Genomic DNA, 26,547 nt, shown 5'->3' with positions numbered 1-26,547 from the left:
TATATATATATGTCAGAGATCTCTGTCCAGAAGAGCGCAGACCTAGGAACAGCTAAGATACTGTGCAGGACCCTCAAGCTCCCAGGCTGTGGTAGAGGACCCGAGCTTGAAGGATTGACTGCCCGCAGGGGCGAGTGGGGAATTTTATATATATGTATATAACTAAAAGCAGAAATCCAACTACAGGCCAACGTCAGGCAGCTAGCATACATATAACTGCTAGCAGTAGACAGAGATACTTGTGTAGGCTACATTAAAGGCTATACATAGGTTCACTGCACCAGCATAGATCAAGTAGAAGCATTTGCTTTTGTGTGTGTGTGTGTGTGTGTGTGTGTGTGTGTGTGTGTGTGTGTGCGTGCGCGCGCACGCGCGCGTCTGTGTAATTACACAGTCGCATTTGAACCAGGTAACCTTTCATTGTCATTTGGTTTAACAAAGTCCTAAAGGCACACTAGGTCCAGACTGTCTCACGTGGTGTTGCTCATTACTATTAAAGGTCTGACTAACCAATCTTTGCTAAACATCAGGTATACATGGACTACTGAGCCTAAGAACATCAAGGCCAAACTTTGGCATGTTTAATCTCAACCCAGAGGTAATCCACTGCAAGGACTCTAGATTTACCATCAAACACGTGTGATATAGATGTTGTTCTTACAACAACAACAACAACAACCCACTGAGAGAAACACTGACCTGTGTGAACACATAACTCAAGTCCACTCAGGTGCAGAGTATTTGGCAGGAGTGGAACGGTGGATCAAACACAGGAAACAACAACATGAAACAACTTGCACTTGCTGGTGAATAAAATGTTATAAACTCACTGACTGGAGAAACAGCAATGAGAAGTATTAAGATGCTTTAGCGCTGACCCATCTGAAATCTTCATGCAAGTAGAAGTATTCACTACATCAGCCGGCCCTCTGGTCTAGTCCTCACAGTTGTGTTGCAAGAAGCACAGACAGACCTCAGAGCAATTATAATTCATGCTGACCATGTGCTAGAAAACAAAAGCCATTTGTTGCACTTTCTGAACACTACTAAATAAAAACTGAAAAGTTACGGCCCATCAAAACCATTCTTTTTGTTTATTTGCTTTTTTAAGCCCATCGAAACGCTAACGGTCCGACTGTAGACAGACATGTGGCCACTTTTAGAACGCCGGGGTCACACGCCAGGACCCTGACACAGTCAACGCACAATTTAAAGTCAACACATGCTCCTAACATTGTGTATATATATAAATGATCACAAATGACCACACACACAGGTTACTATACTGTGAGTAAAGAAGAGTTTCCACTGTTTTGAAATCAGTGGGATTGTGTATATTCTGGTGTGTACTAACTCTTGTTCTTGCGGAGCAGGGCTGAGGCGATCCAAGGTTCTGACTGGACCATCCTGCAAGTGGGCACAGTCTGGTCTTCCACAGATGATGACGTGACAACCATGGAAATGCTTGGAAATGTCCAACGCAGCAGGGAAACAGTGTCAATCAAAACGCTGTGACAGACGAGCAGAACTCGTGCGGGTCAGGTAACTGTCATCAATCCCAGAGTTTGCTTCAAAAGTTTACATCCAACTAAAAAAGGAATCTTGACGTGGTGGGAAACCAACCAACCAACCAATCAAAAGGCACCGTCTTCTCTGGCTTGTTTTAAAAAAAATGTTTTTTTAAATCTTTTGTGACTGTGGTTTCTAAGGCAACCAAATGGTGTACAGGCAGCTTGTCTCTCGGAAGTAAAAATATAAAGGATGTAATTTCTGTCTTTTGTGGTGTTACACTATATATAGATCTCTCATGGTACATATAGATATATATTCTGTCTCTCTGCAGACATGGGAGTGGAAAGGAAAGAATATTTGGTTAGTCAGGTCAGTTTTTCGTTAGGTTGGTTTTGGCAGTTTCATGCATTCTTTCTGTGCGCTGGAGGCGTATATCACTCCAGGTCGCTGGTGACTGATCTTTCAGGTAGTCAAAAGCAAGTGTTTTATCGAATCTAGTGTCTACTGCGATCACGCGTTGAGGCCAAACGTCCCAGGGATAAAGGCATAGAGTCTCTTTGATACGTTCAGTAAGTCCTGGCCAGAATAAACCAAAAGTAAGTAGCTAGTTCTTCAGCCATTTCAGGAGCAATCCAGAACGGGCTTTGTGTCCGCTGAAGATTTGACTAGTGGAGCACAGGACTGCTAGTTTTGCCAGGTTCCTTAGACTACATGGTCAGTATGGTTCAAGCACATCTTTTATTATTTATTATTATGCAGCAGAGTATGTCCAGTTGTTGCTGTTTTTCCAGACTACTTATAAGCCACCTCAACTAGCTGTAAGTGGAACCTGTGCTAACCAGGCTCGCCAAGCATACTGCCAGGTGGACGAGCGAGGTAGGATGATAGATGGGATGGAAGAGAAGGAGATGGAGGGGAGTTGGGTTTCCAGCTGCCTGCTTTTACCCCATCCCTGACACTAAAAATAGCCCCAATTACTGGTGCTTTCTGGGGGACTCGTTGCCAGACAGAGTAGGACAGCACAGAGTGATGTGATCACTCAGACTAATCCAGTGACACAAACAGCCTGCACCGAGAAAGTCACACAGTATATTCAGCCTGAGCCCCACGGAGTCCTGTGCCGTTTCCCTTCAAAGCCTACAGCAAGAGGTGGCTGCCCTCTGTCAGGCTAAAAAGGCGCCCTTTTATTAGCCAAACAATATTAGTATACACTCAGCCTTAACAAGAAGCACTTTTTTGCGCAATCCAGTGCGCCTTGTTGCTTCAGAGGTGTGTAGCTCCACACAAAGTTACTCTAACTGTACTTGAGCATTCGCGAGTCAACGAGACCGCCGGCTGGCGCGAAGTGACGAACCACCAGCACGGGAACACTTCACCTCAGCCGAGGAACTCTTTCAGCTCCGATTCAGAAGCGGAGGAAATATCGAGAGGCAGTATAGCTCCAGCGTCTGTGCGCTGGGGCCGAATGTTCCCCGCGTTAGACAAAAGCCGACGACGGGCCGCGTTACACTCCGAAACACCGGCACAATAACACGGTCCAGGAAGAGGTCGAGTCTCTGAGGTAATTACTCGCTAGTAATATCGCAAACAACGACTGAACTGCAACAAGCCAAAACTTCAGAGTCGCCTCGGAGTAAACAAAAGAAACCAATTCCAGAGTTCCTGAGCTTGCTGCCTTTCGCTTCTTGACGGGCCCACTCGTCAGTCTGCTTCCGCTTTCTTCTCTCGCGCTTACTGTCCTCGTATACTCGTCCTTCTCAGAACGGGAAAAATAGTTTTATTCCTTCAAGGTGGAAACCTTCTCCGGGGCGATTGTGAGTCATATTTTTCGCCCGTTTCCTTCTCCGTTAGACAGAATCTGTGCGCCTCTCCCACACGCTCCCCCACCCTGCGATAGGGACTGTACCATGTGCCGGTGGCAGGGGTCGGGGCTGGTGTGTCTGGCACAGATACACCGAGTACTATTAATACCAGCAGAGCTGCGAACACAGGTTAAACACGTGGCATTGTGGACGTTCCACACAGACTGTCATATCAACTACCAAAAGTATTTCAAATAACTATACGAAACAGCATCAACAAATCAAGTGAGTTAGCGGTACAGCTGCCTTCCCTCTGACAGCAGTAGTCTGCTCCAAGCAAACCTCTCCCGTCCTGTCCATTTATAGTAACAGCGGGATATATATACTGGAAGTTTATACACAGGCATACATGGACAACGTTCACTGAAAATCGAAAAACGATTGAACATTGTATACACGGGACAGCTTTGACGGACGACTGTTTTACATAACATTAGTCCGTGTTAACAGTGTTAAAATGAGTGAAACAGATAATCTCTGTTTTACTTCAAACTACATCAACCTTAGTTTGTTCTCGGTGGACAGCAGCCTGTGAGACCGTAAAAACGAGTAGTTAGATGACAGTTTAATTAATGCGTTATTCGGTTGTCAGAAATGAACCAAATGCCACGTTTATGTTGCTACCGTGTAACACACAAAGGCTCTTTTTGTTCTGGCTTTCAAAATGTTCTAACTTCTCTGTACTCTGGCAGTCGTAGCCTCTACCCTCACTCTGCACGCACACTCTCTGTTGCTACCCGACGCCATGGCAGCTGCAACGCAATTGGCTACATAAAGTCCCATCCCCTGCTGTAATTGGGTAGCAACGGCTCTGTGGGCGGGGCGGTCGGCTTAGTTTCCCTGGGTCTCTTCTGACGGCGCGGTGCGAGGCAGTGGTGACGCGGAAATAGTTTGAAGATGTCAGGTAGAAATGGAAAGAAGGACAGGCAGACCGAAATGGTGGGGGTGGAAATACAGCGGGGAGAGAAAGGGGCAAAAGGTTCCAATAAGCACATGGTCACTGAGTGACTTTACAGCTGAGAGGTTTGACTTGTCTTTACAAACCAGCCAAAGCTAAAAGTTGTTCCTGTTGCTATCCGAGCATTCTGGCTAAATCAAGCACAATGCTGCCTGGGAACAGCACAGTGTTAGAAACCAGCTGATAGCTCCTTGCTTTAAAATCACCCTCAAACTCAGCTGCCTCAACAAATGTGTCAGTGCTCATCAGTTTTTAGGATTTGTTTTAAATACAGGCTGACTCTCGAACTGGTGTTGAATGAAGTCATATATGGTTTTTAAAACAGTAACAGCCTAACCAGTCCACAATAGCTTTGTGTAATCACCTCCCAGTGCTTCATCATTCTAAATGTAGTGCCCTTTCAAAAGGGCAGAATCTTCTGTCACGTCTACTGGTTACTGTTGGACTTCACATCCTGATTGTTGTATTGGTGTTATATTTCTGTTATTTTGAGATGACTCCGCTTATTAGCTCCAGTATGTAATTCATTTATGGGCAAATGCTGTTGATATAGTCCTATGAAGGGCATGCTACAACAACAGACAGATACTCTAGTTCTGAACACCAAGCTAAATTTCACACCAAATGTATCAGAAAGTCCCCAATTTATGCCTTTGCAATGTTCCTCTGACTGCAGCCATCTCCAAAACACTTGGGGTCCAATTTCCCTCACAATCACATGATGAAAAACAGCAGACCAATCACAGTTAAATTAAGACAGCCTGGCTAAATAATCAAATTTGCATTTTTAAAAAAATCAATGAAAATAAAAGGCATAACAGACAAATGCAAGACAGTGGCAACAGGGTATTACATGAAGATTTATTGCTACAGGTGCTCTACTTCAAAAATGACTCATGCCCAGCTAAGGTTGACTGGGCCTGTGTAGGAACCAGTGCAATGTAAAGCATGCTACAAAGGGGAAAGTGCAGGCCCCCAAAGTTCTACAGGAAGACAGTGGTTTGGCGGGTATGATGGTTTTAGTAAATATGATCTAACCTAAAGCAAATTTCTCCTGAACAATGATTAAGCTGATATTTGGGTGCAAATGCCAGAAATCTCACTGGATCTAAAGCTGGAAATAAAAATAAGAAAAGCCCCAAACTAAGCTGTAAAACCAACAGTGAATAAAAGAGGCAGATCAGGATTTATAATAAAGACCGATGAGTAAGGAAGGTTTATACCTTACAGCCAGATGTATCCATAACAATTAAAAAGACAGCTTTTCACTGTCCTACCACAGTGCAGACCTGGACAGCTTATATGTGACCTTCAAAATAAAAGCAACAAAGGTGCATTATAATTTCCATAAAAGTAAAAAGAAACAAACAAAAACCTCCTGATGAGGAGTTTATCAAAGACTGTGTGACTCAAAGACTGCTAAATAAACCCTGAGCATTAGACAACGTGCCCCTCTTCAGCTGAACCATAACAAAGTGGACAGAGAAGGTGGGAAATCTTCAGTTTTGACTTTCTCCTTGACACTGGACGAGAACTTTCAGATTTGAGACACAGCCCAGTTTCTCATTTTTGTATGTGGGATTACAAAAGTGTTTGATATTACGGATAGGCTGGGGCTGAAATGGATCAAACTGGCAGGTGTTACAACGATGGCTGTCCAAATCTGATAGAAACAAAACACGTTTGAAGCAGGTGCAAGAAAATGAAGCCAGAACTGAAAACAGGTATTTTTGCATTTATCATACACCAGCAGATGTTGTATAGCATAGTGTTGATGTTAAAATCAAAATAGTTAACTTCATTAGGCAAGAGCAATGATCATAGACAGTTTATTGAGCATCTGGTGACATAGGCTACCACACATCTGGTGGCTCAGCCAAAGTGATACAAGAGTTTTGTGAGAAGTAAGGCAAGGACATCCCAGATCTCCCAGATGCAGAGTGGAAGGGCGATGGTGCATTTGCTCAGACCCTGAACCTGACTTTAATGAACTAGTTCAAGCCCAAATCAGAGATGTCTCTCAGGGGATAAGGAGAAAGAACTGAACAAAATGAGAGATGAAGCAACCGAATTACAATTAAAATAGCAGTAACACTTTATATAAAGTTAAAAGTCACGTGCACATTTTGTTCATAATTGATTTTAGGAAAACTGATTATATGTTGGTTTTTGCTGTGCTGATTTCACATTTTCATTGGCCAAGGACAAACAGCACTATGACAAAGTTGACGTCAAACTGATGTTACATCTGCTGTCACTAGCAGCACTGCAGGTCATGCACCTCTTAATGCTTGTAACCTGTCATGCTGTGCTGCTACCACTGATTTGAACACGCAACTGTATAATCAGTGCAAAGATCAGAGATTCACAGATTATACAGAAAGATATGCTGCAACAGTTTGAAAATCGGAGATTTTTTGGAAAAAAACAAAACAAGCTGTAAACAGTTTTAGGTGTTTCTCCTGCTGTAGCACTGCTGATGGGAGTTACTGTCTGAGAGGCGACGCCCATTATTCAGTGATGATGTTAACGGCGATGTGCGAAGCAACTAATGACAATTTAATTGTAGCATCCACTCTTACCAGTAGGTGATAAAAATTAATACTGATTATAAACAAGTTTATCTTATTGGTACTCCACAACAGACCTGGGTTTTTATGTGGCCCTTTGGGAGAATGAATTGCACAACCCAGAGCTTATAACAGTTCTACTCTCACGATGCAGTCCGCCACCCTTCAAAACTATCAAAACAAAAACATTTAATACAAATATCTAAACTATGACATTTATATACAACAAGTCTTGACTCACATTTCTTTATATTTATCGTCCAAGGAGCCAGAGTTACTTGTCATTTTTTTTCACAGTGGTCTTAAGCAAAACTTCTTCTACTTTCTGAAGGTCTTTCAGAGTTTTTATTTGGACATTGGCTTCTTTTTCACTTGTTTTTAGTCCAACACTTGTACCTGACCACTTTCAACACTGCATCTTGATATCTGGCCCACGAAACATAAAAAAGTACTTAACAGACAGTTCAGCAAATAACCAGTTTTAATTGTTCTCTTTAGGCAATTTTATAATAGCAGCCTTTTGCAAAAAACTCATCATTTGTTCTCATTCTTTTAGTTGACTCAATTTAAAAAATGCAAATATAGGCATTAAATGGTATTTTTGAAGTAGCAATGTGATTCCCAAAAAGCTATTAGCTGAAAACTATCATATCTTAAGAGAGTGTTTGCAGTGTCCTTAAAAAACTGAAGGTGGACAAGGGAAGGAGTCCAGTACAGACATGAACCTTGACTGCGAGATGCATCTACTATCCACTGAAGCCTCATCAGGAATGGTCTCAGTAGAAGGGCTGCTGTCAAGAAACCATTTTTAAGGAAGAAAAATGGGAAGAAAAGACTGAGGTATGCCAAATTACACAAGAACTGGACTGAAAAATCAGGGGAACAGGTCTGACGGAGTGGTGAATCCAAATGTAATAATCAGTTCAACTTGAGATCAGTATGTATGAGGAGGTCAAGGGAAAGGTCCAAATGTGAGCTCTGTCATGGTTTAGGGTGCATGTCACTCAGTGGTTTTAGAGATCCTGTCAAAATTGATGGAAGTATAAATGTAGAAAAGCATTCGGATTCAGTCGGGAAAAGGTTTGGTTTTTCAGCAATGATCCAAAACACACTGCCATTGCAGTAAAAGCATAGTTGGATAGAAAACATCACAATGATACACTATCAGTCATGGATTGGGTTCCCTCAGACCTCATCATTAAAACAGGATAAGATAAGATACGCTAAGATGAGCTTTACTGCCATTGTAAGCATGAGCATACAATGAAATTGGAAACATACAATGAAATACTGAAGCAGTGTGGGCTCTTCTTGACAAACAACAGAGCAAATACAGAAACACCCAAAGAGATTTGAATGTCCTTCAAGACGCCCGGGAACTATTCCCAAAAACTATTTAAAGAAGTTACGGGAAGCTGCTGAAGAGAGCAGTGAGAGGAAGAGAGGTTGTGTTGAAGAGTGAAACTGGTCATACCAAATATTGACGCTCAAGCTAGTTAGAACTGTATGTACATACTATATCTCCATGTAAGTGCAGCATTATTTCCCGTTTTCCTAAGAAAATATAAAGAAACGTGGAGTGGCTCATGACTTTTGCACAGTACTGTACACTCAGGACTTCATTACTACGTGGATACTGGTGTATATTAAGCACTAGTTTCATTTAAGTTCCTTTGTACAAGGAGTTTTGATCATAGATGGTATTTTCTCAGAGTCTTGCTTTTTCACATTTTTTTGTGCTTGATTTTAATCGGTACTTGATGAATAACAGTTTAAAATGTATCCTGACCTGTAGTAACCCGGTACAATTGGCTTTAATATAGATTTTCTCTCGTAGTATTTTTGATTTTGACTTTGATGTAAAATAATTCATTCTAAAACTAACATCCAGCTCAAGTACACTATAATTATGTGCGTCCATTTCCTGCTGAACTGTTCTTTTTGTGTGTGTGTTTTATTTCTCTACTGCTGTCTATATTTCCAAATATGTGAATAAACTTTAGTATTTCCCTTCATGGACTTACTGTCTTCCACTAAATCACGTTCAGCTGTACTAACGACCAGACAGCGGAGATTACAGCAGCAGTGCATGGAGGCAAGCAGACTTTGAGTCTCACGTGCCTTGCAGCAAAATTCCACCCGGCAACTATACACTGTACCATGGCAACAGCCTTGCTATTGGTCCCCGGTGCGTTTTCAAATGACCAATGGGATGGCCAGCCGCGGGTGATGCTTGTTGCTAGGTAAACATGATGCAGAGGAAAGATAGAGGAGCAGAATTACCATGCTGCTACTGCAGGGTGCTTTAAGCAAGGAATGGAAGAGCACTTTACAGTCGGAGATACCCTTCTCTTTCTCAGCACTTGGCGGTGCCATAGAGACAAAGAGAAGACGAAGCAGGAATGACACAGTCAAAAAAAGAGATAAATATTAGACTGGTGAGGATGGCACTGCCATAGGGAGAGCTTCCTTAGAAAAATTTAAAACAGTAACGTTTTCCAGGTTTTTGTGTGTGTGTGTGTGTGTGTGTCACCGAATATTACTGATTTAATGAACATGTCCATTTCCATAGGAGAAAAAAAAGCTGCCTCAGTACAACTCAGCAAATGTGGGTAACACACCCTAACAGATTAATGTTAATGAATACGATAACACAGTAAAATACATAGTGCTTTAGCATGATAGTTAAAACAATCATGTAGTGACATTACTATAAGCCTACAGTACTTACTAGCAGATCAGGACACAGGGCATATTGCATAGATGACAGTGATGCACATATGAACAGCTGTGATCTACTTCAAACACTGGTTTTCAGTTAAATGATACCTGGAATAAAGGAATTACAGACCAAAAGATACTGAACTTTCTGTTTCAACTGTACAACCTGAACTGCACATGACCTCATTATTCTTCTACCAAACAGTCACCCGTGTACATATCCAGTCATCTCACATCATCAGCATCAGAATACTTTATTATTATGTGGTCACGTAGGGTTCCACCTAGCTCAGGGTTACAAAGTTTCTGTATGACATGCCCTCTAACAGCATCTTGATTTCATTTATTTAGAAATGTTAGGAAAAAAGAAACGTACCAGTTGGCTATTGTTTTAGTAATAATAACTATTTGTTATTAATAATAATAACTAATAAATAAGCCACACACTAAAGATAAGTATACATGTGTGAACCAACAACTGTAGAAAAGGTGGACGACTTGTTTGTGGGGGCTGCCATGTTCCACTTTAGGAGCCAGAGTCTGCGCAGTATCGACTTTAGGTGGAGTTGCGTCAAACCCCGCCCACACGCCCGCTGGACTTGCACGCGAATACGCCCCCTCTACACTTTTTGCGTAGCTTGGCTGCTCCAGTTTTGAGGACATCTGCTGAGTGGGGTTTCCACGACTGACAGATCGCTAAATTAGGATAAGTACAAGAACATCACCATAATTAAAGAGACACACATCTTAATTTGTTATAGTTCTACAACGTCTAATATCACTCTGTAGTTCCTGTTGTTAATTCTTTAGCTAGATCAGCCATTAGCATGTCTATATTCAGTCCTGTACAAAGTTATATACATATAAAATATGCACATTACTCTCTCTGATGACTCTGATATGAATGACACTGAAGTATTTTATGCTCCCGTATACTGACACCAGTTACACGGATGATAAATCCCTTTGACTTTTTGTCAAAGCTGGACCTCCTCTCAGTGTCCCTGCTTTATCTGCTGCTCCCAACAAATATACGCAAGTTTCTCTGCGACTGCAGCTGCCAGTCAAAGTCTTGATATCATGATGATGTTGCACCTAAATTTTACAGCAACAAATTAAATCAAATTTATGAGAAAGGAGACCCCCCTCAACACAAATCAGTTTGATATGAACTACTAATAATGGCAGGAAACATCTTTGGGAAAATTCCAACTTGGAGTTAGTATTTTGCCCAAGCAGACTAGAACAGAGTTCGAACCACTCACCTTCTGATTAGTAGATGGCCGGCTCGACCTCTGAGCTACAGCCACCATCACCATCAGTGGTTCAAACATACAGACGCATAATAGACCATGCAGTCAGACATTCATTCCAACACACATGCAAACAGTCAAAAACTATGGCTGAAAATAGGAGAGAAAGATTACATGAACGTTAACCTAGAAAAAGTCATTTTCAGCAGCTGTTTCAAACAAATCTCAAAATCTGCAGACCTGATTGGCTGAGGAAGGCTGCTCCACAGTTTGGGCACCACAACCTCAAAAGCATGATCACCTCTGTTTGTAAAATCAGAGTGAGGGAGTGAGGAGACTGGTTAGAAGATCGGCTGCAGTGATAAGGTCTCAGAAACTCTGCTACATATGCAGGAGCTCATATTGGAGTCATATTTATTAATAACAGGATTTTAACCTCCTAGGACCTGGCATCCACATATGTGTGGACGTCACATTTTGGGTTATTTAGACCAAAATACTCTATTTTGCTCTACAAGGGCCTGATATCCACTTACAAGGACATTATCCTGCTACTGTTCTATCAACATTTTAAACGAATATCCTCATATGTGGATCTCATTTTTCTTAGAAACAAAAATTAGGTAAAAATAAAATCTGGTAATTCTTTGTTTTTACATTCATCAGGTCCCAATCAGCCCAAATATCAAAGAGAAATTAAAAATGCTGCCGTGGAAGAGTTCAGGTCTTAGGAGGTTAAAGTAGATTCTAAACGTCGCCAGTGAAGGGATGCAAGAATGGGTGACTAGCTGAAGAGGTTACTTGGATGAGTGATGAAATGTTTCTCCCACTGAAAACGCTACAACCAGATGAACAGAATCGACTTTTTGGGTTCCCCTTACCTGGATGATTGAGCACGCATCAAGACAAAAACTTATTATAGTACTTCACTCGTGATATGTGTTGCAAATGTAAACACTTTGCTATTGCTAAGTACTGCAGTAACATATATTGGGGTGGCTGTAGCTCAGGAGGTAGAGCAGGTGCTAATTGGTTAGTGGTTCAATCCTTGGCTAATCCAAGTCGGCATGCTAAATACTAACCCCGAGTTGGTCTCTGATGCATCCATGGGAGTATTAATGTGTGTGAATGGTAGATAGAAGGCACTTCTATCGATGAAGTGCTTGTATGAATGGGTGAATGAGAGAGTATCAGAATCAGAATAGTTTAATAATCCCAAGAAAAAGTAAAAGAGTAAAAAAGCGCTATAAAAGAATCAGTTCATTTAAACACTTTTCTTCAATGGCTGTAGCTGTACTATAACTTAACTTTACCATTATTTACCAGGATTATGACAGCTGTGAGAAAAACATTTAAACAGTGTCAGTACCCGGGTCCCAGTGTCATGAGGAAGAAACCAGAAAAAAGCCTTCATTTTGTAACAACGTCAAACACAGGTGTTTGCACATAAAGTAGATGATGGATTGTGTAGCTCACAAATCTTAGTGCTTCTGATTGCTTTCCCTGATGCCACCACTTTTTTTAACTGTGCAGCACTAATGTTAAATATGATATGAAAAAATGTTACGACAAAAGATTAAACTATTACAAATATATTCGTTTTTTGGATATTAAAAATATCCAAAAACTAATAAATTGAAACTGATCAATTTTCTTGCGCTTATCTGAAGTCAGGTTGCAGGGACACCGGCCTACGCAGGGAAGCCTCCCTCTTGCCCGCTACCTCCACTAGCTTGTCCAAGGAAACCTTGAGGTGTTCCCAGGCAATCCGATATAATCTTTCCAGCATGTTTTGGGTGTACCCCAGTGCCTTCTCCCAATAGGAGAGAACACCTTATCCCCTACACACACAGATTTTCTTTAATATTCCTACGTAACAGAGCGTGTGCCTGCGCTGCCTCTGTGCTGTCTTTCAGTCCAGCCACTGGTAGGATTTCTGGAGGTCAGCTGCCTCCTCTATCTGCTGGTGGTACGTATCGTGCAGGGGCCTGTCCTTCCAGGATGGTTCCTCCTCTTGCTCCTCTTTCTTGGGTTTCTGCTGCCTGAGGTATTCACTGAGCAGATGTTTGTCTCATCCTGGACTGTGGTGCTGACACTCACCAGCCCCCAGCCTCCTTCCTTTTGCTTAGTGTACAGCCTGCATGGTCAGGAGCCTCCTTGTGTTGATGTCAGTGGCTTCTATCTCCTCCTTTGGCCAGCTTATTATCCCAGCAGGGGACCTGATCATGGACAGGGCGTAGGTGTTGATAGCCCAGATATTGTTCTTACGGTTCAGCTGACTTCTCAGGACCTGCCTGACCCTCTGCAGGTACTTAGTGGTTGCAGCTTTCCTAACAGGGTCTTCGTGGTTTCCATTTGCCTGTGGGATTGCCAGGTACTTGTAGCTGTCCTCAGTGTCTGCAATGTTGCCTTCTGGTAGTTTGATCCTCTCAGCTCTGACTACCTCCCCTCTCTTCATTACCATCCAACTACACTTCTCCAATGTGAACGACATGCCGATGTTGTTGCTGTGTATCCTGGTGGTGTGAATCAGTGAATCCATGTCTCGTTCACTCTTGGCATACAGCTTGATGTCATCCATGAACAGGAGGTGGCTGACAACTGCTCCGTTCCGTAGTCGGTATCCGTAGCCAGTCTTGTTAATCATCTCACTGAAGGGGTTCAGGCCTATGCAGAACAGCAGTGGGGACAGAGCATCTCCTAGATAACGCCCACACTTGATGGTGACTTGTGCTATGGGCTTGAAGTTGTCCGCCACATCCCCATTGAGTTCCTGATGAAGGCTCTTAGGGTCCCATTGATCTTGTATAGTTCTGGGCATTCCAGTATCCAGCTGTGGGGCATTGCATCATAGGCCTTCTTGTAATCAATCCAGGCAGTGCACAGGTTGGTCAGCCTGGTCTTGCAGTCTCGGCTGACTGCTCTGTCTACCAGTAGCTGGTGTTTTGCTCCACAGGTATTCTTGCTAATTCCCTTCTGTGCCCCACTCATGTATTGAGTCATGTGCCTGATCTTAGCCGCTATGATGCCTGAAAGGAGCTTCCACGTGGTACTGACGCAGGTTACTCGCCGATAGTTGGATGGGAATGGTCCCTTCTGGGGGTCCTTGGAGATCAGGGCTGTCCGGCCAAAATTCCTTGTGAATTCCCTTAGTGAATTCTCATTACCGATATGCGCCCGGATCCACCTTTCTAACATTTTTGTTAATGTCATAAAAATTCCTTATCGTCTAAAATAAATAAAATTTTGCCGACATATATAAAAATATCTATAATTATGTTTAATATTAAAATATATTGTGTTTAACAAAATAAAACATTTGAATTTATTAAAAATGACTAAATGTTTCTTATTAGCATGATGCGACTTCACCTGCTCTGACCAGGCCAACAGCAAGTTTTCATAGAAGATTCAAACTGTTCTCTCTTCTCTCGCTTTGATATTCTTGTTACTGCATCTCCCGTCTGTGACTCTGCCCATTATCATTACCCATATGGGATTATACTCCATACTTTTCTAAATATAACAAACATTTTTTATAATCACAAAGAAAATGTAAGGCTCCAGCATGAAGCAGTGTTCAAGGCTGTGCAGTATGCTAGCATTTCAGCTTATTTGTGAACTTAGCCGAGAGCGTCTCATTAGCGTTGCTCATGATTGTCATTAACACGCACTCAGAAGGATCTTAAAGGTGACGAGAACCTTTAATGCGGAGATGCGACCCGCATATAAGCTTCATTTTAAAAGCAGTTAAGAGATTTTGTGTTTAAAACTTTTCAAACGTACTAATATTGTATTTTTAGATTAGCTTCAGAAACAAAGGGAAAGACTGTATATGGATCGTGAGCTGCTCGAGGAGTACAGGACACATTTGGGCAAAGTACTTCAAAAACACGAATGATCACTTTGAACAGTAATAGCAGTAACATCAGTCTTTCAGTTGTTTTTACTTTCTTTGTTGCTTGCATCTTTTCTCAGTCAATTGGGTAAACTCAATTATTTTCATTACCATAATTCTTATCTCCACAAGAGACTTTTCATTACTGCTATGCATGAAAATGTTTCTAAAATGTTTTATCTTCCAGAGACAAGAATTTGTCATATTTATCAAAACATTTTCTTTAATCGTCGCCCTGCTGGTGTTTTTGTGAGCAATAACATTAATTAAAAAACGAGCTCTACATTTACATGTTTGTGTGTCGGTCATGAGAAATATATAAATCATTAATTTTCATTAATTTTCATTTATTTAGGTAAATCAGAAAAGATCTTTTAAAAATCTTTTCCTAATTAATGGTCTCAGTTTGTCGGTAATGAGATTAATTTTTGGATCATGCTGCCATTAAATGAGAATAAAAAGTCCATGAAACTGTTTTATAATAATACTTTTATCAAACTGTATGGCAGGTTTACAGAATCGCTTAAATAAGAGAGAGAATATTTATATTTTGATCTTCGTGAGAACCACCCGTGAACGGAGAGGTCAGCAGCGTGGTACGGCGGTATGTGGATTACAGGTCAGGGTTTGGGTTGATCTGTCAGTGATGTTGGGACTCTTGTGAAAATTGATGAAATTATGAATGCAGATCCACCGTGCAATACCACCTGGAGAGGATCTGGCTGGAAACAGCTTCATTTTTTTCAGCATGACAATGATCTCAAACACACTGCCAATGCAAGAAAAGCATACCTAGACAGACAAACTTACAAAGGAACGATCAGTCATGGATTTGTCTCCCCAGAGCCTGGATCTAAACATCATTGAAGTGGGGATCATCTTGCCAGAGAACAGAGCAAAAGGCAGAAACATCCAAATTAGAGCTTTGAATGTCCTTTAAAAAGCATAAAGTATCATTTGTATAGACTAAAAGAAATTATATTAAGCTCCTGAAGAGAGCTCAGGCTGTGTTCAAGCATAAAGATACTCACACCAAATACTTTTCAATCTTATTACAATTTTATGAACTATGTTTGTACTCTGTTCTGTACTATGACAAATTTACATCCAAAAAATAAACTGAGTGTGGCGTATTGTGCTGTACATTATGAACGACGCACGCTGTTCCAAAGTTCACGAGAACAAGTTCAATAAAAGTTACAATCTAAAAAACAAGAAAAATTAATTATCCATCCACTACAGCCAAAAATATTTATCACGATATACATTTGAAACTTAGCGATAACGATATAAGTGACGCAAAATACTTTACAACTCCACAACTTTATTAGTGCAAAAAACCATCAGTGTATTTTCACTGAAACAAGCAGCTGTTTTTTATGTGCATTAAAGTTATAAAAAATGTAACAGTGCAAACTCCTGTCTGACAGTTTGACCAAAAGGCATTTCCAGTGGAGCCGACATAACCATGTATAACATCCACAGAACTTAAAGAGGTTAAACACACACAGTAGGTAACATGTTGAAGCACAGTACGTATCACTGCGCGAGGCTCCGCCTACGATAGCCGTAACGCTCCGACAATCCATCAAGCGCTGCGGCTTCGTAGCTTAGCAAAGTCGTACTGAAACATTTGACAGATTTTCGAGCGCCGTGCACATAAAATGGTTTCGGTAATAACGACGGCCCGCCTGCATGCACTACCAAAAACTGCTTTGTTGTGTATCTGACAGTAAAGCTAAACCAGTTCCACACCACTGAAGTTTTCGCATTTTTACAAACCAGTTCTGGTTCATCGTTTCATTCAACGATGCGTTTTCGCCCTTCTCATTCTCCGTCGCCGCCATGCTTTTCGGCCATGTGCGTATGTAAACAAAGGCACTGCGCGTGCGCGTTTTACCCATATTCTATCGCCATATTTCATTTTCTTATCATTGCCTAACATTACACCTGTATTACCGTGAACGGTATGATATGGCCCAGCCCTACCATCCACTTTATTCTGCTTATCTGAAATTGGGTCGCGGTGGCAGCAGCCTAGCAGGGAAGCCCAGACCTCCCTCTCGCCAGCTTTCCTTGCTTATCCGGGGAAACGTTCCCAGACAAGCAAATAGATAGGCTCTCTCCAGCGGACACTGGGTCTACGCCGCGCCTCCTCCTGGTAGGACATGCTTGGAACATCTTACACATGAGCTGACTGCCTCAGCTGTTTCCTTCCAATGGCGGCGCCACTCTGAGCCCCTCCCGAATGACTCTTCCTCACCTCAACGCTAAGGGAAAGCCCTCATCAACCCCCCAGGAAAAGCTTCTTTCTGCCCCTTGTATCTAATGTTTTGTCTACTAGCAATAATAGTCATTTATGGCGTTTCTCACCTGTCCACTTGGTGACAGATGGTTGCATATAAGGACTTATCAGTAAATGACTAGTACCTCTGGTACCGACTAGCAATGGCGGAGGGTCAGGGTGGCTGGGGTGGACGCAGAATCCTGACCACCCTATGCCTGCACTGGTGCCGCACTTCCAGACACGTTTGGAGCGGTCAGGAGGTGTGTCCCAATTTAGGGACTACATCCTTTAAAGGACCCGGCCAATCCAAGCAGGCCAGGTCTTTTGAAGGAGGCAGCTGAGGCTGTTAACTGCAACCATGACACTAGCGGGTAGAAACATTTTATACAGCATTGCTCGACAGAAATGAAGGTGAACATCTTAATTTTTTACGCTGGTATGTATGTGAGGCTGAGAGACCACGGCAGCAGGAACTTTAACATTAGCTGATTAACAACAGTTAACTAATGTAGTTCATGAGACTAGTGTTGGTAATATAATGTAAAAATGGTCAACATTAAATTTAATGTATTAATATATGAAAATTAATTAAAAGATTCAATTCAAATATTGAGCATCAGTAAAAAAATAATTCAAGGTGCATTTATTTCTTTTTCATTTCACTTTATCTCTTCATCTCAAGTGAGATGGAGAAGATATGAAAGTCTTAAATGGGGCAGAGATTTTATTAAAACTTTTAAGGAAAAAATAGAAAAGTAAAACATCAAAATAAAACAAATAACACAGAAAAGAAGCAACTACCATTCTGAGGTGGTTTTCTGACCATCCATCCACAAATCTGTCTGTTTCTAACGGTAGTCTTGCTGTCATTTTTTCTTCTCAATCGTTTTCTGCAATCAGCAGCATAATTCTTAATAGATATATCAGTTTCTCATTTATTATATTGTCCAGGGGTTTGCCAAATATATAAAGTTACAGATCTAACATAGCATCAATTTACAACATGTTTCATCTCTTTTTGAAAAAATAGGGTACCAGAAAGGACAGGTGGAAGGACCACGCGCAACAACAACATGCTTGCCCAAATTACCAGCACGTATACTGACAGGAAGCTCAGAGCTGAGCAGACTGCAGGTGTCTAACACACCTGTTAAGGAACTTGGCTGATTGTTAAGAATTTTGCGTGGCTGCAGATTACTGGGCAAAATCACACATGAAGCATGAAGACATGATGGTAAACTGATAGGAATTCATACAAACATTCACACAGCTCTTTTTATTCTGTGCCTTTAACCACTTTCAACACACACACAGGAGTAGCTGGGGATCAAACCACAAACCTTTTCCTAGTGGATGACCCCTCTACGTCCTGAACTACTACTTTTGAGAGTGTGAGAGCCTGTATGTGTGCACCATAGACCTACAGAGACAGCAGCAGCTTAGTACATGCATCATATTTCTGAGCGGAGATTCATGGTGGATATTATAATGATGAACACGCCTTGTAAAAGAGAGCCTCCAGTACCTGTCATTTAAACTTAGGCTGACCCAGTTTACTGGAAACGTTTCATCACTTCACCTCCAGATGGTTAAGTCAGAGTTCACTTTCCAAGATTTTCACCTTGTGATTGTGAAACTCAACTGCATTCAATGTCCATCCTTAAAGTGACATTTCAACTGCCTTTTATTAAACTGACACATTCTGTGATTTCAGTGCTTAAATGCTAACTGCAGTTTTAGCTGCTTCCATCTACGACTCGACTGTATCCAAGGTGTTTGACTCAGCTGCCCACAGCGTGCAGCCATGACGCAAAGCAGGGCTGCGTTAAAGCAGCACAGCAGGTGCCGTTGCTGGGAGTTGCAACTTGAGACGTTAAGCGCAATTCAATTGCTAAAAGTAAAAGTGCACAGTGCTGAAAAGCTAAAGCTCTAAAAGACAGTCAGGGCAGCTCCATCGTTCATTGTGACAATTTTTCTGGAAACTGTTTCACTTTAAAATCATCAACTTGTATTGATTACACTTTACTAAATAGTTATTTCTAATTAAACAATTATTTCCAATCAGCAGTGTTTGGTTTGTTAATGAACAAAAGGAATGTACTGCACATTACTCATTACTCTTTTTAAAAGTAATGCAATAAGTTACGTAGTTACTCGCTGGAGAAAGTAATTTGTTACACTACTTGTTACTCCATAAAATGACCTGAAACGCCAAACTTTATACATCCCAGATATATCGCTGTAAAATAGTCACTTGGAAAATGAATTTAATAATAATAATGATGATAATTAAATAACTGTGTGAGAATTACAGGTAATTAAAACTTTACACTGAAACACTACCAGGACTCCTGGTACTGTACATATCGTAATCAATAATTCAGCATTCGAAAAGCTTGTGGGAGGGAGCTGTTGATCAGTGCTGCCTTTTATACTGCAGAACGTTTGCCTAATAGCAGCAGTTCAAAGAATATGTGGAGAGGGCGTAAGAGGTCCTTCATGACGATCAGTGCCCTAATCCTGCAGAGGCTCTGAAAGAGGTCCTGGAAGGAGGGGAGGAAAACTCGGATGACGTTCTCAGCGGCTCCAGCTATCCTCTGAAGTGCTTTTTTGTCTGACCTACTGCAGCTGGAACATCACGCTGATGTGCAGTAAGTGAGAACACTCTCCACCACGCCTCGGTATAAAGTCCTGAGGATGCTGGAGGAGAGACGCCTGTTTCAGGAAGTGCGGTCTCTGATGGACCCGTTTTGTGATCACGGAGATGTTCTTGCACCAGCTCAGGTCCTTCGAGATCTTCCACTCTTTCCACTGGGCAGCTGCTGATACCCAGAGGAGTTTGCTCGATCTGCGTCTTCTGGAAGCTGTGATCATCTCTTTTGCTTTGGCTACATTTAGCACCAGATTGTTTTCTCTACACCAGCCTGTTGTTTAAACAGCCTTGAGAAGATCCAGTGCTCAGCCTGATGGCTTTGTAGAGTTTCCTAATATGGGATGTAAGGATGCATCTTCTATGAAGCGGTTGGGACAACAAGCAAATTGGTCAAATGATGCAGGAAGGCTGGCTGTGATGTGTGGTTTGATAAGCAGTTCAAAATACTTCATTACAATTGGTGTCAATGCGACGGGACGGTAGCCACTTAGACAGGATACAACTGGTTTCTTAGCTACTGTGGCCTGGCTGAGAGAGGTTAAAGGTACCAGCGCGGACATCAGCACGCACGCCAGCGCAGTCCCTGAGCACACGTCCTGGGATTTTATCTGGACCTGCTGCTTTCCGTGGGCTGACCCTGACCAGGGTCCTCTGGGTATCTGCTTGCTTACGATAACAGCTTTGTAACGGGTCAGTGCACTCCCTGCCACATTGGTCTGATATTTCTTGTCTTGCGGATTCTCTCTGCATAGGTGCCAGTCTGGCAGTTTCTTCGCCCGCTCCAAAGCTGCATCAGGCTGTCAGCAGTGAGCGCAGTTCTGTGGTCATCCAGGGTTTCTGGTTGCCATGTGCATGACGGTCTTAGCTACAGTGATATTGTCTGTGCACTTGGCAGTGTAGCAGGTTACTGCTCCGCATACTCCTTGATGTTTATCTGGTCTCCCAGTGAGGCTGCCGTCTTGAACAGCACTCAGAGTGCCTAAAGCAGTCTCGAGGTCCACCCTCTGGCCAGAGGCTGGTCTGTGTTATCGCTGGTCTGCTGCACTTCAGGAGTGGTTTGCAAGCGGGCACCAGCATGTTCACACCATGCACTGCTTCAGCTTGGGAAGCACAGTCGTTAAACTGGTATGGTTAAAATCCCCCACCATCACTCCACAGCTGTCTGCCATAGCTGTCCCTCTTCTGTTTGCATTCACAGCGCTTTCACTCTATCTCTCCGACAGGATGCCGTATTGACTTCGTACGACCAAGTCAGAGCTGAGCTTTGCAGTTCCAACCACATACTTTGCCCTGAGTATTACTGAGGTCTCTCGTTCTTAAGTTTCACAGCCACAACGTTGAAACACTCTCACTTGTCCCTAGAAGAGCCGCTGCATCCATGCGCTACGCCATCTCTGAAAAATGTAATGTGATTACAGCAACACATTACCCCCAGCACAGCCAGTTAAATTATAATTCATTATCATTCGTTATCTATGAATAATATACATTGTATCGTAGCTGATAAAACATGAGCTACATAAGCTTTTATATATCATGTACTCATAAAAGACAAATGTTTTTATTTATTTTTAAATAATAAAGGTTTCACCACTGATCAGTAATCCTGTCCTCATTCCCAGCATCACGATGGTTCGTTTCATGGCTGGCACTAGCTGCTAGCTATGCTCTCAGTTTCTACACTACGGATGCTTGAACAGTGCCATAACCACTGACATCAGTTAGTATGGCATGAGCTACTGCAAGACAGTCACCTATCTTTTGGAAATGCATCCTACAGATACCACTACCATGTCTCAGCACGGTGTGCAGTCTGGCCTTAAAGAATTTGAGGAAGCTGGACTCTCTACAGGCCTACAAATCTCTCAACTGCATCTGAAATCATGTCCTTAACAATAACAAACAAACCAACAAAAACGATGATAAGTAGTACCCCTGACACTAATATTATCAATAAAGTCTTACAGATATCCATTCCTGCTCAGCAGCACTCGTGTCCACACACGACCAGAGGCAAATGTCACACTACTACACCCGCGCTTAGCACCAAACTTCCTCTATTGTTGAATAATTGAAATGAAGGTGCTGAACGCAGATGAAGCATAAGCTTTGAAATTGCTCTTTTTGACAAAACCTATAAAATTATAAAATTATATTCACATAATTTCTTTGAAAAGACAAAAGTCTAAATTTATGGGGCGACCGTGGCTCAGCGGGTTGGGACGCTCATCAGTAACCGGAAGGTCGCCGGTTCGAGCCCCGGCTCCGACAGTCTCGGTCGTTGTGTCCTTGGGCAAGACACTTCATCTACCGCCTACTGGTGCTGGCCAGAGGGGCCGATGGCGCGATATGGCAGCCTGGCTTCTGTCAGTCTGCCCCAGGGCAGCTGTGGCTACAACTGTAGCTGCCTCCACCAGTGTGTGAATGTGAGAGTGAATGAATAGTGGCATTGTAAAAGCGCTATAGAAATGCAATCCATTATTATTAATTTCAGTTGCATCATGTAAGTGCTTTAGCCGTTACTGTAAGAATTATGGCCAATGACATGCTTTTGGATAATATGAACTTCAACATTTGTCCAAACTGCCCCAAACATTTGTTTTAACAGAGGGACAACATGGCATCTATAAACAAAACACTTTTCTTTATAAAGTATACATTATTTCTATTTGCACACAATAACAGAATTATATCAGAAAAACTGAAGTTGTCTGTGTAGCTAGTTAAAGCCTACACAAGCCTTTAGGATGGCAATAATTAACCAGTTACTAAAAACAAGAAACAAAACTGTCTTAACCCATCGTAGACCAATCTCTTACATCCTTTGTCTCTATGTTTTGAAAGAGTAGTTGTCAAACAGCTAACAGATCATCTGCAGAGGTTTATTTGAAGAGTTTCAGTCAGGTTTCAGAGCTCATCACAGCACAGAAACAGCTTTAGTGAAGGTTACAAATGATCTTCTTATGGCCTCTGACAGTGGACTCATCTCTGTGCTTGTCCTGCTAGACCTCAGTGCAGCGTTCGATACTGTCGACCATAATATTTGATAATCGATTAGAGAATGATGAAGGTGGGTGATTCTCACAAAGACTGCGAGATCTTTCATATTCTGATAAAAGTATTATTATAACACAGTTTTAAGGAACTGTAATCTTATTTAATGGCAGATGATCCTAAACGATTCTCATTACCAATATAATAAACGACAAACTGAAATAATTCATCACTATTTTTAAAGAGTTCTTAGACTGACCCAAATAAGCATATAAATGAACAACACACTCCATGAAAATTGATGATTTATATATATTTATATATTTCAAATCAAGTCTCATGACCGACACACAAACATGTAAATGTAGAGCTCATTTTTTAATTAATGTTATTGCTCACAAAAACACCAGCAGGGCGACGATTAAAGAAAATGTTTTGATAAATATGACAAATTCTTGTCTCTGGAAGATAAAACATTTTAGAAACATTTTCATGCATAGCAGTAATGAAAAGTCTCTTGTGGAGATAAGAATTATGGTAATGAAAATAATTGAGTTTACCCAATTGACTGAGAAAAGATGCAAGCAACACAGAAAGTAAAAACAACTGAAAGACTGATGTTACTGCTATTACTGTTCAAAGTGATCATTCGTGTTTTTGAAGTACTTTGCCCAAATGTGTCCTGTACTCCTCGAGCAGCTCACGATCCATATACAGTCTTTCCCTTTGTTTCTGAAGCTAATCTAAAAATACAATATTAGTACGTTTGAAAAGTTTTAAACACAAAATCTCTTAACTGCTTTTAAAATGAAGCTTATATGCAGGTCGCATCTCCGCATTAAAGGTTCTCGTCACCTTTAAGATCCTTCTGAGTGCGTGTTAATGACAATCATGAGCAACGCTAATGAGACGCTCTCGGCTAAGTTCACAAATAAGCTGAAATGCTAGCATACTGCACAGCCTTGAACACTGCTTCATGCTGGAGCCTTACATTTTCTTTGTGATTATAAAAAATGTTTGTTATATTTAGAAAAGTATGGAGTATAATCCCATATGGGTAATGATAATGGGCAGAGTCACAGACGGGAGATGCAGTAACAAGAATATCAAAGCGAGAGAAGAGAGAACAGTTTGAATCTTCTATGAAAACTTGCTGTTGGCCTGGTCAGAGCAGGTGAAGTCGCATCATGCTAATAAGAAACATTTAGTCATTTTTAATAAATTCATTAATTTCATTTTTTAAAATTTAAATACCATATAAGTTAATGTTAGGCACAATTAGACATTCTTACATATCTTGGCAGAATTGTATTTCTTTTATATGATAAGGAATTTTTTATGACATTAACAAAAACACAGAAAATGGATTCAGACTCACATCGGTAATAAGAATTTACTGGGAGAATTCCCCGGGTTTCTTGGTTAAATTATTGTGAAACTGGGGTTAAATCTTTCTTTACATCAAATATCATAGTTTATATTAATAAGAACGGAGCCTGTTGAGGTGGTTCCAGCATCTGACTAGGATGCCTGCGGGCATGTCCCACCAAGAGGAGGCCCCGGGCAGACCCAGGACCACAGTGGAGAAGGTAGATCTCTTGATGGGTTTGGGAAAGCCTCGGTGTTCCACCGGCAAAGCTAGAGCAGGTGACCGGGGAGGTGGAGGTCTGGGCTTCTTAGGCTGCAGCTCTTATGGTTCTGCTGGTCCTGTACAGTCGTAGGTGAAGCATTGAGTTACAGTCAATGCAGGTGGTCCAAAGGTCGATCAGCCTGGTCTTACAGTCATGAGTGACTCCTTTCACAGTGCTTCACTTGTTCTACATTTTCTCATGTTATTAGAGTTATTATTGCAAAATGGATTCAATTCATTTTTCACCTGAAAATTCGATAAACAACGCCCCATAGTGAGAAAGTGAAAAAAACAGCTTCAAATGTTTGCAAATCTATTAAAAATAAGTTCTATTTCTCCTGACTTGCATGGTACAGTTTCCTCTTCTCTTTTTTTCATAGCATTATTCCAGTTTGTATCTGTTCTTTCCACTCATCTGCTGCAACACTGAATTTCCCAAATCTGGGACAAATTAAGGCCGTCTTGTCTTGTCTGAAGTCTTTTTGAGTATGATACTACAGCCTTGCCACACCCATTGTTGTTGTCCTTTTAGACGATGAACCTTGCCCCAGTCCCAGATCCGGAGCATCTTCAAGCTGAATGCTTAGATTGGCCTAGTGACCAGCTCCTGGTGATTCCAAACTTTCATATTTGTGGGTGATGGAGAACATTGTTCTCCATTTTCAATTCAGTGTTATGTGTATAGCATCAAATCCCAACAACAATCACCTTAAGGCAGTAGGATAAATAAAATACAGAGAAAATCCAAACAATGAGATGATGCCCTATGAGGAAGCGCGTGGTAATAGTGGGGAGGAAAAACTCCCCCATTTACGAGGAAGAAAAGTCCAGCAGAACCAGGTTCAGGGTCAAGAAGAGAGAAACCGCTCCACAGCAGGAGCTCACACACTAGAGAAGCACAGGGATTAATAATAACTGATAATTCAATTCAAAGTGGTGTATAGACACACAGTGAGTGAAGGAGAAACACTCATCATGGGAGCCAACAGCAGTGTAACTAATCACCTGATCCAGCCCTAGCTAGCTTTTATGGCTAATGTTTAGAGTATAGAGGGTGTCCATCTCCTGGATCCAAACTGGGAGCTGGTTCCACAGAAGAGCAGACTGAATCTGAAGGCTCTGCCTACTTTAAAATAGCCTTGGGATCACAAGTACACCATTAGTCTGAGAGCAAAGTTCTCTATTGTGCTGATACCATACTACGAAATCTATAAGAAAACATGGGTGCTGATTATCAGGCTCTACAATGCTGCAGACGTCTATACCTTTGCCCAGATCTGTGCCTGGCTCAGCACTCTACAATCTCAAATTCTCCAGACGTCATGGATTGGTTTGTGCTCTGACATACACCCTCAGCTCTGGGAAAAGCTATGGACTTTATATAGACAGGCTTTACAAATCAGCTCAAATCAACTGAATTTACCACAGAATGGCCTAAACTGATCATTTTCCTACTGAAGTCAGCTAACTGTTGAACAACATGATGTCTCAATACTAGTGTGGTGTTCAGTAGCTCCACTGATACTTGCATGTTCAACAGCAAGTTGAAAAGTTTAACATTTTAAGACAAAAGCCCCACACTGGTCACAATATTATAGTGGAAAAAATAAAGGTTTTGTCTCACCAGCATAATTCAATTATTTGAACTGATGGAGTTTGATGCAGCACATAAGACTTGATGTGGAGTTCAGGTCATCTTTAAAATTAATGGGCATTTATTTAAATTTACCTATCATAAAAAACCCTATAACAGTTATACTGTGGTTACTTTTGGAACGGTCTACAAGACTTTTAAATGCAAGGCAGCCAGCTATACATGTGTTTTAGAGGTAAATAGCCTTAAGTTCCTATGGGCCCGTGATGTTCAGTTATTTTGAAAAGAAGCGCATCCAATGGAAATCAACTTTTAACGAGCAGACCCAAACTCTTTAACTAGGATTAGTGGTGATATTTAAAGAAAAGAAAAGAAAATACACCTAATACCTACAAAAACACGGCTCCTCCTTTGGCAATCGTAGGAAAACCCTTAACACGAGGGCAAAAAGAAACGCTGCAGAGGATACACATCCATCCTTCCCCTGGTCCAAATATATGACCAGTGTAAAGAAAAGGAAACAGGTCTATCTAGGAAGCAACAGACAACGTAACTGCACAACATGGACTGATTGGGATTCTTGTACAGCGCTTTTCTGCTCTCCCAGAACACTCA

At 41.5% G+C, this 26,547-nt stretch overlaps 1 protein-coding gene across 2 annotated transcripts in view; it reads right to left on the bottom strand.

Moving 5' to 3' along the window:
* dyrk1b (dual-specificity tyrosine-(Y)-phosphorylation regulated kinase 1B) overlaps positions 1–26,547 on the bottom strand; it is a 57,840-nt gene that overhangs the window by 28,190 nt on the left and 3,103 nt on the right. The window contains exon 1 of one of the 2 annotated variants that reach the window (XM_085472853.1): positions 1,355–3,431. The exons of the other annotated variant lie outside the window; for it this stretch is intronic. Coding sequence (XP_085328979.1) covers positions 1,355–1,457 — 103 coding nt within the window. The 5' untranslated portion in view covers positions 1,458–3,431. Of the gene's footprint in view, positions 1–1,354; positions 3,432–26,547 lie in introns of those variants that run through there. 2 annotated transcript variants of the gene reach the window in all.

Source organism: Copadichromis virginalis, linkage group LG11, assembly GCF_057382275.1.
Source record: "Copadichromis virginalis isolate Kocher_CV1m ecotype Utaka linkage group LG11, C_Virginalis_male_GT1.1, whole genome shotgun sequence".
NCBI classification, from domain to species: Eukaryota; Metazoa; Chordata; class Actinopteri; order Cichliformes; family Cichlidae; genus Copadichromis; species Copadichromis virginalis.
This window is presented reverse-complemented; position numbering and strand designations above follow the sequence as displayed.